This window comes from Osmia bicornis, chromosome 12 (genome assembly GCF_907164935.1).
Source record: "Osmia bicornis bicornis chromosome 12, iOsmBic2.1, whole genome shotgun sequence".
Taxonomy (NCBI): domain Eukaryota; kingdom Metazoa; phylum Arthropoda; class Insecta; order Hymenoptera; family Megachilidae; genus Osmia; species Osmia bicornis.
In genome coordinates, this window is record NC_060227.1 from 6,318,181 (window position 1) to 6,333,419 (window position 15,239).

General features: G+C 40.9%; 1 protein-coding gene across 1 annotated transcript in view; it reads right to left on the bottom strand.

Moving 5' to 3' along the window:
- Nucleotides 1-462: 462 nt before the first annotated feature.
- The window catches only part of LOC114871740, a 177,976-nt gene continuing 163,199 nt past the window's right edge, over nucleotides 463-15,239 (bottom strand). The window contains 6 exon segments of the mRNA XM_046288185.1: nucleotides 463-3,196; nucleotides 3,286-3,349; nucleotides 4,036-4,202; nucleotides 8,543-8,563; nucleotides 10,086-10,149; nucleotides 11,514-11,667. Of these exon segments, the coding sequence (XP_046144141.1) occupies nucleotides 3,152-3,196; nucleotides 3,286-3,349; nucleotides 4,036-4,202; nucleotides 8,543-8,563; nucleotides 10,086-10,149; nucleotides 11,514-11,667 (515 nt within the window). The 3' untranslated portion in view covers nucleotides 463-3,151.

Genomic DNA, 15,239 nt, shown 5'->3' on the forward strand with positions numbered 1-15,239 from the left:
TCTTCCTTTTCATTTTCCAACCCTCCCACCCCCAACGTTTTGTCACCTTCTTTTTCATTCCCGCCTATCTGTTCTTTCTCGCACGCATTCTTGTTCATTCACACCTTTCCCCATTTATACTTTCACATCGAATCATGCAACCACTTATCTATATATATATATTTATATATATATATATATATATATATTTATTCATTTATTCTATGTATATGTTTATTACGATAAATCTCCACTTAACTAGAACTTGTAACAGGGATTATTACTCACTCGGCTCAATGTGCGTACCATTTTCCCTTTTGCATTTAACCCCCTGTTTCGGAGTACTCTATTCTTATGTCTCTCCGTGTGTGTATGTGTGTTGTTACTCGATTTTGCGAATCGTCTATGTGAAAGAAATTAACATGACCGATTTTCGTTACGTAGAAAGGGTAATCGTGGTGATCGAGAACGTGGTATCGAATCGAGGAACTTACCGAGGGGGTTGGTCCTTTAACCCTCCTTTGGATTAAACTTTCATTAATGTTGCAAGAGAAATTTAAATAATCGCTTGGGAAATTCAAAGAAGGATTAAAGCGAAAAATAAATCAGTCCATGGATAGAGAGAATTAAAGACTATTGTGCGAGGAACGTGAAGAATATTTTATGATTGACTCTATCGAAGGTACAAGCGTTCTCGACCATTAGATTTGAGCTTCGTTAGAAATTTAATGAAATTCTACCATAGTTCTGGACGAAAATTATGGGTAGCATGGGGATGATTTTTTTTTGGTAGAGAAATTGGAATATTTGATTCAATATCTTGGATGGAGATTGTTTCTTTACAGTTGCTGTGATTTTTTTTTTTATTATATCACAATTCCAACTCCTCCACCAAAAGCAATAAAAAAAAATAAGAGAGCAAAGAATACTCGTCCAACTTGCTTCAACCTACAACTACGAAATTTGTTCAAATATATTCCTAAATAATCTTGATCAATGATTAAAGAAAATGCTGCCTCGTTCTACTTTCTATTGAAGCATGGACAAGATTACGAGTATTTAAAGAAGTTGCTTTGCCATAATCTTCATTAGAAATTAGTAGAAACACTTTTGACTAGATTCTATCTGTCAGAATCTGGCTGTATTGGCTCTGTTCAGGGTTCTCTCCTACTATTCTATGGTCATGGTTCGATTTTCAAATTTACCCATAAACACACATATACCCACACACACGCATACACTTATTTGGCATAGAAACCCTACCGGACACGCGTAACTGCCTCGCCGCTCTCGTCGCCTCTCTCTTGGCTACCTAACTAAACAAAAGAAGAAAACGAACGAAATGGTCTATCGTCTGTCGTGGGTCACCGAGTATATCGACTAGTTGTACCCGGAAGTTCATCCAGTCGATACGAAAGAAGAGTTCCCTTTCCGGCAGCCATTTGCGACAACTTTCAATTCTCCCTGACTTGACCGTACACATCCGGTTTCTGTCTGAGAAAGTTCGACGAGTGGCTCGAGCGATCATTGATTTCTAAAGAAAAATAACGAATTAAAGTAATATATAAAAAAAAAAGAAAATAAAAAATTATGAACAACTGGCTCGTATTCGAGACTCATATTCGCATATATCCGCTTCCCGATTTAATGAAATCAAATGAATTATGTACAAAATTCATCGTGTACAATTTTTTTTTTTCTTATTACAGAGCTTTTCTTTATATGCAATTTAAAATGTACTCGCGATAAAACTTACCCCGAAACGCGTCTAAAAGTTACCTCCAACGAGACGTGCACGAGCAACGAATTGCATAATTACAATTGATTTCTAAAGAGATCAATTACCTATATCTATCTATCTACCTATTATATTTATATATATATATATATATGTATATACACACGTATATATACACGTACACCGGCTATATTCCATATATTCCTCCCTCCCTTTTTAAATATGAAATGGCTGCCGGTTTCGAACTCGAGACGAACAAGTCTGACGACGCGATGCCACGCTCCTTCGGAATTCCCATCGAACACTTCGAAAACGTTTCAAAACGAACCCTATCCGACTCTAATTGTTGCATTTACCTATTAACACCTCGATGGCCGTGTAATTTATAAATTTTGTTACCTTTGATAGCTACACTCCAACGAGACGAGACAGTAAATGCGTAGAAATTCACGTGCTCGAAGCTGGCCCGGTTCGCAGTAAACAAATCTCGACCGGAACGGTTGAAGAACTGGAAACAACTGAGTTCCGGCCCTGCGTCGAACGCGCGAATTTGTAAACATATCCTGATTCGTCTCATTGGACGGATTATAGAAATTAATTATTCTCGAATAAATGTTTAAAATTGAAAACTGAAGTTTTGAAATTTGGAAAATACCTACCCTTATTCCTAATAATCAGAGCTGCAATTATATGATATAAAAAATTGTTCTATTCTCACAGGGTTAAAGTGGCAAATGTTCTAGCCATCAAAGGGTTAACAGTATTCTTTCCCTAATGGAAGCAGGATGTTCGAATGTTTAGCATGTTCGAAAAGCTGAAATTCGATTTAACCGGTCCTCTTTGTCCCAGTAATTCGGTTTATCAATTTCCTCGTCTCTCCGCGTTTACCTCCCTCGATTATCGATCAGACAGGCCTGCCTTTCGAAACTTCGACGACGTTTCGAGCAAGCCTTTGTGTCATGTGGTTCGCAACCCCTGCTGAAAACTATCTCGAACTCCGAGCACGCTTTAAATCCGTTTCGAATTCAAAGCGTTCTTCGTATTATTCCAATTCCTTTGATCTTCCTGTTGCTTGTCGAAAGTGTTCCTTTATTTTTCTTCCAATTGCCGGGAGACTCCTTTGTTCGTCATCCTTCGTCAACAATAGTAATCGTTTTGCCCGTTTTCGAATCTGTTCGAACTGTGACTTAATCTGGATTTTTCTTTTTTTTCGACAATCATTTTTGTTTACAGAGAGTCATTTTTTTTTTGTTTCACGTCGAGAGCCACGTTGATGCTAGCGTCAGCATGCGCGGAGAATCCAGGCATCGCTTCGTGGGAGGATCATGATCGATGGCGGATGAGGATGATGATTGTGTCGATTTATTCTGGTCATGTTTAGCTGAGTATAACGGTGTACTCTTGGAAGGCTCGTGCCTCGTTATCCTTCGAATCTTAATACGGCGTGAACCTGTTGTATCCACCCCTGTACACTGTCGCCTGAAAACAGAAATTTATTTTGTTAGTTAGAGGGAACCTGGAAACTTGAAAACCAAAGGATCAGGAAAAGAAGCAGGAGTCTTATTTACCCCATAGCCGGCTACTGGTCCAATACCATGTCCAAGGTAGGGATCGGCGTATTCACGCCCGTAACTGGAAAGAGCAATGAATCAACATATTAAAATTGCATTTATTATATGAATCGTTCTAATGCACATAAATACAGTAGAAATGCATCAAGGTTTTCGTGTAACATGCACAAAATAGGATAATAAGACAAAAGGAGATACAAACGTTAGGACACGTCTCTATAGGTTTATAAAGGACTATCGGGGTTTTCGATAGGACTATCAAGGTGCATCTGGGTGTCGGTGTATCTGCGACTTCTGATGACTCGACCACGTCGACCTGTTTGTCTGCAAGGAACGGACTTTTTATGTACATCTGTGGCAAACTTTAATCATCCAATCACTGAAATTAATTAGCCCCTTACGGTACGAAATATCTATTTTCATCTGGAATATATTTTTAATATTCACATACAGGTAACGTCTTAATTAAGTGTGCTTCTAGTCTTTGTAAAACCAGGAAGGGCCTAATGATTAAAGGAAACCTAAGGAAAGTTAGTTTCTCTTAAAAGAAAATTTGTTTAATTCGAAAATAATCTAATTTAATTCCCTCTTTCTTCTCGAGTATCAAAGTCTGCATATTATTTGTAGACTTATTGAAAAAACAGGACCGTAAGAGGCTGGCTAAAAGAAAAGTACAGAAAGTGGAGAACGAGGGATAAAAGCGAAAGGAGAGGTCGTACGACGAAGGGAAGCGAGAGTGGTGCTTACCCCGCGACTGCGGCATATCCTGCGACCGGTTGTGCCGCAGCTGCAGCTGCGCCGTATGCGCGCGCAGCTACTGCCGTGTAGGTCGCTGCAGCTGCGTAGGTGGCCTGCTGGGCCGTCGAGAGGGGTGTCTTCAGCAATGGTGACGCTGCAGCTGCTGCTGCCGCGGCCTGAAACACGAACCATGACCCGCCATGCAAGGCTCAAGCAAGCTCCAAGACAGACCAGACAAGGGTGTCCTAGCTGGAAGGATAACGCTACCATACGCGCCCTCTTCCACTTTCCGAAAAGGTCCTTGCACGTTTAAGAGAAATTGCAACACTATCCTTCAACCCTTCAAGGATCGCGGGAAATGATATGATCCAAGGTCGAAAGACCTTTCGTTCGTGTACGGAAGGTTAATCGGAGACTGACAAATGACTGCTTCGATGGTCATTTGGGGTATTTAATAAGAGATGTATTCAAGTATTCAGGATGGTAAGGAACTTGTGCTCCTCAAGTTTCAGGATCTTCATACTAGAAGGGTCAATTAGAAACTAATTAGACACTTTAACGGTCAGTTAGGTATGTTAAGGAGCTTGTGTTCCTAAAGTTTCAGAATCTTAAGACTGGAAGGGTGGAATGGAAATTTAATGGACGCTTTGATGGTCAGTTGGGTTACTTAACCAGAGTACAAATTGGGGTATCAAGGATGATGGAACAGAAATTTTTATGATATTGTGCAGGGGTCGAAAATAATTTCGACTACTCTAACTTTCTACGTGCTTCTCCATCAACTTTCGCAAATTTTTTATTCCATTTTTATTTATCATGTCGTGCAAGGACCCTTAGAAACGCGTTTGTGCGGTGCACCGACGAAACAGCGACGTATCCAACCCTCTAAAATTTTATTTATTTTTTTTGTTCGCAAAATTGACGAAACTTTGATACTTGGAACGATACTCGGGAGTTCGCACGCGTTGTTTCGTCGACGCACGTTGGTGTGCAGGTAATTAAAAAGTTTCGAGCACTCAGCTAAAATGTGGTTTCTCGAAGCTACTGTTTGTTGTTCGATCAAAAAAAAAGCATCAGGAGAATGTGCTTTATGTACAAAAGATGATGCGGAAATGATACAGTTTGTTCGTTAATATTCATTCATCGGTTCATCGACGATGATATTTCATGTGTGGTTAGCTACTAAAGGCGCAAAGAACGCGTGTGTTGAAGAACATTAAAAAAAAAAAAAACTATCACGTCCCTTCATTTATCTTGTCTATATTCAACAATGAGAGAGAATCGTTGAATAAAACCTTCTACACGATGGGAAATGGCGAAGAAACAGTTACACAGGATTACAGGGAAATTCGCGTACAAAGGGAAGGGAAATTAGATACGAAGAGCAATTTAGCGGCGAGATGATAACCGCTTAAGATAAGTCCCGAACGTGGAAAGCATCGATGTTCATGTCGAGATTAAGATATATCCCTGGAGGATACCATTTATTGTGGAAAGGAAACGCGAAATCTACGTGCATGCATCTACGGTGCAATTGTATCAGCTAAAAGATATCTTTTTCGTTTATCGTATCACGCTACACCAAGAATTTTTTCCGATTCTGTTTCTTCTCTAACATTTCAGGCAACTCTTTTGCAAAGGAGAATCCTTGAATTCTAGCGATTTTCACCGGATTACGAATCGAAACGGGGCTGAACTGTGTCACCTACCCTGCAGAACACTGAAGAACGCCGAAATTAAAGTTACCTTTTTACTCCGTCGCTGGTTTTATTAAACCTCTCCCTAATCCCGAAATTACATTATCCCGGAGTAAGAAAGCCTTTCGCGAACGAAATCCTCGCAATCGACTTCGCGGAGAAATGTGGAAAATTGCTTGAGAAATCTCGTGATATCAAAGTGAAGAGGATATTTTATAGAGTACTTCTTTTCACGATGCTCTATGGAAAAGAAAGGGCTGATGTTGCGAGGGATAATTAGCCAGATGGCTGAATTAATGCAAATTAAATCTCTTTATCGTGGTCGTGCAACGTTAAATGCTTCATGATTAAACCAGCTCTGGAGAGTTATTAAAAAAAAAAAAGAAACTCGCATGGATACTTTCTTCAGAGCAATCAGAGAATCCTAAGAATTTTTCGAAATACAGAGTAATTTTTTCGTGAACTGTCTTACAAAATGTTTCTTCGACTGTGAAAAGCTTTCTTCCGGAACAAGGAAACATTTTTCAGAAGGAAATGATTAATGATTTCCTTCTCTAGGAAATTCGTTTTCTTTTTCTCTTGTTAAGTATCGAGCAAGCTTTCCATATATCGTTGTGCAATGATCAAGATTACGATCGCTAAAGGAAATTTTAAATAAAAAAATTCTTGAAAGTCTTTTACACATGATAGTCAATTTCAGCGTGGTTAAAAAGCACTCTTCAAGTAGGGGTCAATTAACTCTCGGTTATTTTACCGAGAGGACGGAAGAACGGAAACTACCGTTACAGCGTCTATCCTGTCGCTTCCTCCTGGTATCGTTTCCCTTTTTTTCCACCGTATTTCCGGCTCCTTCGTGCGAGCAAGCTCTACCGTGAAATGGTGAAACCACAACGCGGATCCCTGCGTTTACACCGGCTCGCTTCACGGGTCAGATGTTACGCTAACGATCTCCCCTCGACTTCGTAACCTTTCGTCGACGGCAACGAAAACGTGACTCGATAATTGCTCTCTTTCGTACTGCGTCCGGTGGTGTTCCACCAATTTTCCGATTCGTTCGAGCGAAAAAGGAAATTAAAGCCGAAGATTCGCGATGGCTTAGAAAAGAAGTTCGATTAAAATAGGATGCCCTCGATAAAAATAAAATAAGCAGGGACAGGAATTAGCACAAGAACGGGACACCCTTAAAAGATGGGAGTTAATCTTTTTTACCGGAAGATAAAATCGTTAACGAGGCGCATCGAAGACGGAAGCGGCGCGAAATACCCGGAATGAAGCTGTCGGACGCGCGAAATGACGCGACGTTGATTTATGAAGGCTTACGATGGCTCGTACAGTTTCCACGGCTTGCTAGATCGTTCCCAGGGAGCTCGTAAATTCACCAGGAGGAACTACGTGGCCAGTTTCGTGTGCCGGGTCAAGACAAGCCTCGAACCGGAAGGGGGATTCGAGCCGGTGGTGCGAGTTCGCGCGGAAATTAGACGCGGAAAATTTCGTGGTCTCGGTTCGATGCACGTGCTACCTCAGGAAATTTATGACATTATGTTTCACCTTCGTATCTATCGCAAATTGCTTCAACAGTTCATATCAGATATATATTTTATCCATGAATAAATGATTTCTTTCCTTCATTCCACGATGATTGATTATCATGGATAATTAATTTCTCGTATAACTTTCGAACTTCGAGCTGCGGTTTTCCCGGTTATAATAAGTTTCGAGGTAATTTCATAAGCAAACTTACGCTCGCCGCTAATTACTCAACGCTTGCCGATGTACACTAGCGTGCATCGATGGTTTTCTTCGATTCAAAGAAGGATCCGCCTACTATTCGTTTGATTGGCTCTCGTGCCTCGGGTGAAAGGTAGGAGGCGTGGTTAATTGCCGACGCGAGTCGAACTCTGCCGAAACAGAGCGAATGGTGAAAGGTTCTTTTCTCTACTCCTCCACTTAATCGAGAAAAACTATCTATGCACGCGATCGTACTCACGGTCTAAAGCCTAAGTTATATTGGTATACCGATGTAACTAAAGCTTAAGACCTAGTGTTTAGGCGAGATCTGGATTAGGTTGCCGACGGAACTAATTCCATAGAAGGGTGAATCTGCCGCCGAAAGAGTGAAAGGGGCGAGAATTAAGAGCAATTCTAAACTAACTAAACAACTTTCTCTAAAATACTCAACCGAGTGCTCAACGATCGGTGTACTTCTCTGAATCTTCGTGTCAGCTGACGATAGAGAAAAGAAATCGGAATAGAAGAAGAGAATCTGTAGGATGTTGCGATTAAGAATCTTCTTCTGAATAAAAATTACCTGCTCTTAAAAATACGATCGCGTTTCTCTACTTGAAAGCGATTAATTGAAAGTTGGAAACAAAATAAAAGAAATACCGAAAAAAAATCACTCTCTAACAGTATCAAGTAAAAACGAAAAAGGAGATGAAACAAAATACTACCAATTGCATGCTGTTTACAACCGTCGCAAAGAACACACTCGGGAAACGAAAAAAGCGTAGAACAGAGGAAGCGTATATAAATATAGAACTGCAACGACACCGCAGTTTATTACTGTAAAGGGTAAACAGACCAAGAGTAATAATAAAAATGAAATATTTAACGAAGGAAGAAAAGAAAAGTATGTATAATACATGATCAGGCAAATCTCGACGATCGGTGAGCACTCCTGGTTGGCTGGTTCGAACAAGAAACCAGCAAGAAGACAGGAGAATAAATAGAGGTAATAATAAAAAAAGGGGTGTTGGGGGATAAAAAACAGACAAACAACGGGCGAAGAAAATTCACGGGCGGACCCTTAAAATTCCTACCTCCAGGGCGGGTGCTTTAGCCTGAAACACAAACGGCATACCTGAAAAGAAATTCGGCCAGATCGTGTGGGGTGCGGGAATTAGAGGGTTCTTGTGTTTCTTACAGTCATGATTTATGTTACCTTTCATTTTCTCTCTGGACACGGGTAGATTTATTGTGTATTGATTTGAAGGTAAGGAAATATCGAAGGGGTGAGAAAAGAAGGGCGCGAATGATCAGGCGACAAAATGCAACAAGATGCTGCATGATTTTGTGATGCAACAGGGTGCACAATGAACGTTAGAAAGGTAGACGTTTCCTTGAATTTGAAAAATAACAATGTACATATATTTCTGTTTCAAGGGAACGTTATTTGTTAAAATAGAAATGGTAGAGGATTTTGTTGAAATTGAATGAAAATTTATGTGTAACAGATTGAACGTGTGAAAACAAACAGTAGGGTATCTCAGAGAACCATTATTCGCAATAATTGCAAAAGAACAGAGCTCGTTCACAAAATTTGAATATGCTCGCAAATTTCCTATTAAACTTTTGGTGCATTTCATTTTCGGCGTGACACGAGGTCGAAACACAAGAACAGCCCTTGAAATGAACGCGGTACGTTCGAAATTAATTTTCATTCCGACTAAAAGGTGAATCGAGCATAGCAGGATGTCGGACGAGGCTGATAAAAACGATAGCTGTCGTTACTTCTCTCTGTTTCTCTATGTCTCTGCTCTTTTGCAATTCTTTCCTTCTTTTTTCGACCGCTCGAACGAGAGATTCACCGGGAACGTTTTCGTGAAACTCGCGGAGGGGTGCAAAAAAAAAGAGAGGAAAGGGAGGAAAAACGGACGAACAGGCGGGCGAGAGTGACGACAGATGAAAGAACGTAGAAACGAGATAGGAATGGCGTTAATTGTTATCGGGCTCTCTGCGTTTCACGTGTGTGCAAGCCTGGAAAAACGTGTCAACTAACGTCAGCTGTTGCTTGAGGCCATTCCAGCTAAACGGGTCCGGAACAGTAGCAGACTTTAGTCAATATTTCTCTGCCTTCTTTTCTCTTTGCTGTATGTTTCGTTTTTCTCTTCTATATCTTTTCTTCTCGTTAATTTCGCTTACGTTCGTTTCGTTCTCTGAACGCAGCGTGCTCTGTTCCCTTAGCGACTGAGCGTCGATTTGCGATGCTTCTTGAAATTAGGTCAAGTATCTTTATTCGTTCCACTGTTAAAACTTATACGATCCTGTTTTGCTTTCGTACTATTACTAACAGACGTTATATAAATTAATTAACCACAAAGTTTTGAACGTGGGAAGCTTTGCCACTTAGAATTTAAACTTCAAAATTCGTAACTCAGTAATGAAATTTTACATGAAATCCAAGCAATGATCGAACCAGTTCGTTTACTGTGTCTGAAAGGTGATCGATTGAACGCGTTGACGTTGACGTTTCAATCTAGTAGTTCTATTTAATTAAAAACTCGTTCGTCGACGGTTCGCTTTTCGGAAACAGAGCACCGGTGACAATTTTCGGCGGAAAATCAAGTAAATGCTGTGCCTCACCTGTAGCCTGTAGTTGGGATCCTGCGTCGCTGCGTGTGCTGCTAGGAAGGGGTCGTAATAAACGCTGCAAAATAAAAATTACACATGTGAATAATATGTTTCTTAAATTCAGGATTGCAATTAACCGCAGGATTTATCCGGGAAATTTCAATGCACCCATCGCCTGACAGCATCGAAGGATTTTAATTTAACTTTCTGACTTCACTGACCAGTAAGATTCGCGATAATACGATTGCTTTTGATTTAAAATATTTGCTTTTCACGTGATTAATGATACATTTTGAAATGCCGAACTAGGACACCAGAAGTGGATCACGTTACAGACGTGAGATTACAGTTACTCGTCCATCATTTTTACTCTCCGTTGGGTTTACTCGTCACTGGGTTGTTATCTACGATTTCAGCAAAGTGAACGAAAATTCATAAATCACGGCTCGCGCGTTCCGCCCTTCCACTGAATCGCGTCAGGATGATCGGTGAACCCTGAGCCAGGAAAACGAACGATTTTAACGGGTTCGTGCATCGATGAATCGTAAAACTAACAGCTAACGTTATTCCTGAACGATAAAGTTCACGGTTGATCGATGAGGTAACACACGATACATCGCCCCTTTTATTTCATTCTCACCACGAACAATTAATTAACAAATAGTTATTTATCTACAATTAAATTGGATTTTCTATTTTAAGTCTCTATAACCCTTTTCATATTTTTTGTTTTAATTACCGATCATCGTGAATCACCGATTACAAGAAGGACATCATTATCGCTGAAAGAAGCTTGTCTACGTTAACTGAAAAGGCCGTGGATCGTAAAAATCAATGTACAAATCGTGCTTCACAGAGAGGTTAAGATCGGTGCATGCGGGTGCAAAGATTTCGACAGGCAGGTTAACGAGCAAGACACGTGCAGCAAATGCAACGGGGTTACTCGACGTGTGCTGGTTTTCGATGACACTCGATGATCCTCGCGTCACGTCGACAAATTGGCGGAATTTTTCTCCCTTCTCTGAAACGAACTCGACGATACGTGAAATCATCAGCAACCGAGATAAAAAAAAAAAGAAAAAAGTAAATTTCCGTTCTGAAGATTGTGGCGCTTACGTCGAAGAATAATTACTTTTCGAGTTTCCATTAAAAAGTTGATATACAAAAATTTAGGTTAACGGAACTTGATTTTATATACACGAGAGAAATGATTCTACGATACAGTTTCAATTTGTATTCCTTTAACGTTCTTGACGCTATGAAGTTTGTAAAATTTTTGCGACCACTATTTAAATAATTCTAGAAATTCCAATAGGAGCTTCAAGAATATAATCGAAAATAGATCGACCATCAAACGCTCGAGTAACCCGTTGACATTAAAGAACATTCATCGAGAAGTGCGTTGTGCATAAACGTCGCACAACGTGGTCGTCTACTTACGCTGGTGCAAAGGGATGCAGGGCCGTGGCTGCAGCTGCAGCTGCAAGTGGCCCCGGGTTCCTGGCGAGGGCCAATGCCGCTGCACTTGTCGGGAAAGCCGCCCTCGCAGCTCCTACCCTTCCTCGTTGGATGGCGACTCCTCTCAGTGCCGCGGCTGTAACAACACACACAAATGCACATACGAATACTGACCTACCTTTTGTTAACGTGTTTTATCAGCTGGTGAGTTTGTCCGGCCATGACCGCTTCGTTCAATGTCCCAAGAGACAATAGACCAGGGTGACGACGAGACGAGGCGAGATTTTTTACATTGAGATCGACTTTCAGGGACGTAAGGACCTTCTGATAGTAGGGAAAAGGGTTGCTGAATATATTAGAAGCGTGAAAGAAGACTGTTATTCAGATTACTTTGTCGAATATCCTTGCCTGAATTGAATACAGGAGTTTGCAGAAAATTGAGGTACATGGGTGATCTTTGTTCAGAAAAAAGGAAATGGTATCGTTTGCTCCTTTTCAATCGAAATAAGTTCCATTCAAGACACCAAATGGGAGAGCAGGTGAATGAGAGACAAAAATGGTACAAATGTATCTTTAGAGCAGCTGAATCCATTGGTCAAAGGGAAGAGAATCGTGAAAACGAACCATCTACGTCCAACCACCACACGTGTCATCGAACAGTGCCAGTTGCTCAGAGTAATGAATCTAAATATGTGAAGTCTATCATGAAAAACCCTCATACGAGGTCACAGATGACTACCTCCACGGTTACATTCCAAGTACCAGAAATAGTGGAAGAAACTGATAGAAGACCCAAGAAACTCAAGTTTCAGGATAGATGTAAGAGATTCAGTAACAGTCCGATTTTTGGGCTGGTTTTGTTGGTGATATTTGGAATCCTGCTACCTTGTATTGTAATTTATGTAGCATTGTATTATTTGAACAAGATCAGAACGCAAGCGATTCAATTTAAGCAAATAATTAACTAATGAAAGAGGAATAAAAATATTTCAAATTAAATTTCACCCGGAAATTAATTAGAAATTAACCTAATTAAGCGTCGATGTTTCTACTGTGGCGGTTGACGCGTTAATTGTTCTACTCTTTATCTCACAAAATTTCAAATTTTCTTTATATCTCCCTAGAACGTGCTGAATCTTCAAGCCACTAATTATTTCTCTTTAAAAAATTCTTCAAGGATCTCAAAGAAACCCTAATGTCTCTTAATTGTCTTGCGTCCCGAGGATTTTTTAAACGAATCTGGAACACGTTCGTTTGACCCAAAGGATCCTTTAACTTAATCAAAGCCAAAGGAAACGATTAAAGAACAGATCTTTCGATTGAAGAAGGAAAATCAGCCGATTGATCAAGTTCTTCGAGGAAATCGAGCTCTCCGAACCAAGCACAGATGATTTCCCGTGAAAAGCACGTCGCTCAAATTGAACGAAAGCTTTCAGTGTTCAGGCAACTTGACGAGAAAATTCTTCGGGTCGTTTCGACGATCGTTCGAGCAACAATTAGGAAGAAATCGCCTCTTCGACGCGGTAGTTCGCTGATGGAACCATCGGGGACGTCCTTTTTGGAGCCGGAAATGGTGGTGCTCGCGGCGTATCCGGCCACCATTGATCGAGACCGATTCCCGTTCCTTTGATCCGGACTTTGAGCAATAAAATCTGTTTCTGCCTACCTTTTGTCCGTGCCGTCGCCTTTCGTGGCTCGACGAACTAGCTCGCCTTCTTTTATTTTACGTTCGTGCGTTAATCACCCTGAGCATCCACCCTGAAGATAACACTTGGTCTAATAAAATTTCATTTTTCAATTTTCTCCAAGGATTTAATATTTTTCCATTCAAAGAAGCGGTAGCTAATTTTAATAGCCGAAATTATTTTTGTATAAAAATAATTTCTTCAAGAAATGGACGCTCGTCAGGCGATTAGTACGAAGCAGAAAACAAAAACTGGCGTTGCTGGTTAGGCTAAAGGATTGTATACAACGAGCAACAACAGTAAACAACAACAATCAACAATTAAAAGTCACAACAACAATAATGGAATAGTATAGTTAACAATCAAACTACCGTGCAAGTGTCGCACGTGTGGTTAGCGTGAATTAAGAACGGAAGTTAACGAATTTCTGTATCGAGTGGGAAAAGCCGGCTTTAGATCCGGCACTATTTTAGTATTCGGAAGTTTCGGTGCATCGAGAATAAAACTAGAGCGTGATGCATTTACAGCAGGCACATTCCAAAAACAGGTCTTTAAAGGTGTGATAAGAATGAAACAATAAAATCAATCGCTACGATTCGATCTGTGGTGAAAATTTTCTTTAGAATATTTTACAAATTCCTGACGAATAAAAGGGTGTTTTGTAAGTAGGAAAAAGTTCCGAAGAAGTAGATCAGTTTTCGACCACAGATCAATAATCGTCGCGCGTTGAACGTCGCCCTAAATGGCGTGTCAGGTTCGTTAATTACGTGAAAGGTAACATCGATAAAATGCGTGGCTAGAGTGAACAAAAAAGGCTGGTGAGAGAGGGATTTTAATGGTGTAGAACGGAAAAGAAACAAAACGGAGAATGGTGCTGCTCGAGGAGGCAGCGACAATGTAACAACCGGTACGAACGGTGCCGTTTCCGGTGTATTCTCATGACGAACCGGCAACAGTCTCGTTGTTTCCTTCTACGAAATCGAAGATCCCTTCGATGCTGTTGTATCATTTGCGTTACGTCGCCATTGTGTCGAAAGAAAGGGTGCGAAGAGGGCTGATAAACGTGTTGGAAAATGGAACAGAGGAGACGAGAGGAAAAATTGAAGAATTCAAGAGAGATTGCCTCTTAATATCGAAACACTAGTTAATTATATAAAATTTCAAATTTAATTAATTACCAAATTCATTATAACGGAAAGTACGGTGAGAGTGTATCGCGAGAAGGCGACAGCGATCGTGAACAAGAAATTACTCAATTATCCGGGAATCTGTCGAAGCCTCAATGTCGAGTTATCGCGTAATTGAACGAAGAGGGATCCTTTTAATTAATTCGTTCTAATCGCACTCCTGGTAATCTGTCACGGTGCTCGAGCGATTACGGGGCCATTAAACGATGATCACTAATTAAGTTGATCGAGCTGCTAGGAACGCTGACTAATCTGCTCGAACGCCTGAAACCGCGTCGCGTCTCGAAGAGGGATCGTTTGGAAAATCTGAGGAAGAATCGAGGGGATACGAGGACCATTCTCGATATCGAAGAAATTGGATCCATTTGGGTTCTCGAAGAGGCAGGCAATCTCTCGTTATTCACACTGGTTTCCGGTATCGCGTGCCGAAGGAAACACGGTGTGCTACGTTCTATTCAATTAATTCTTTTATACCATGTAAATTTATCAGAATTAATAATTGGAAGAACACAGCGACACTTATTTCTTTCAGCTTTCAAAAGTTTCTAAAGATAGAAGAAGCAAAGATGGGGTAGATTGGTGACAGGTTGAAAGGGGGTTAGAAGGGTAAAGGAAATGGTGTCGTGCTAGTGGTTTCGTTCAATCTCGCGTCATTTCCGGCTGGATTATTAGAAGACTCTCTGTACCTTCGTCTCGCCGCCGCCCTGGGTGCGAGGACGAGCGGTGCAGCTGCTGGGGATGGGGTCACCGCGGCTGCGGCGACCGCTGCAGCTGCAGCTGCCGATGGCGCCGCTGCCCCTAGCCAACTCCACGGCATGGCCGGCAACCTGTATCCT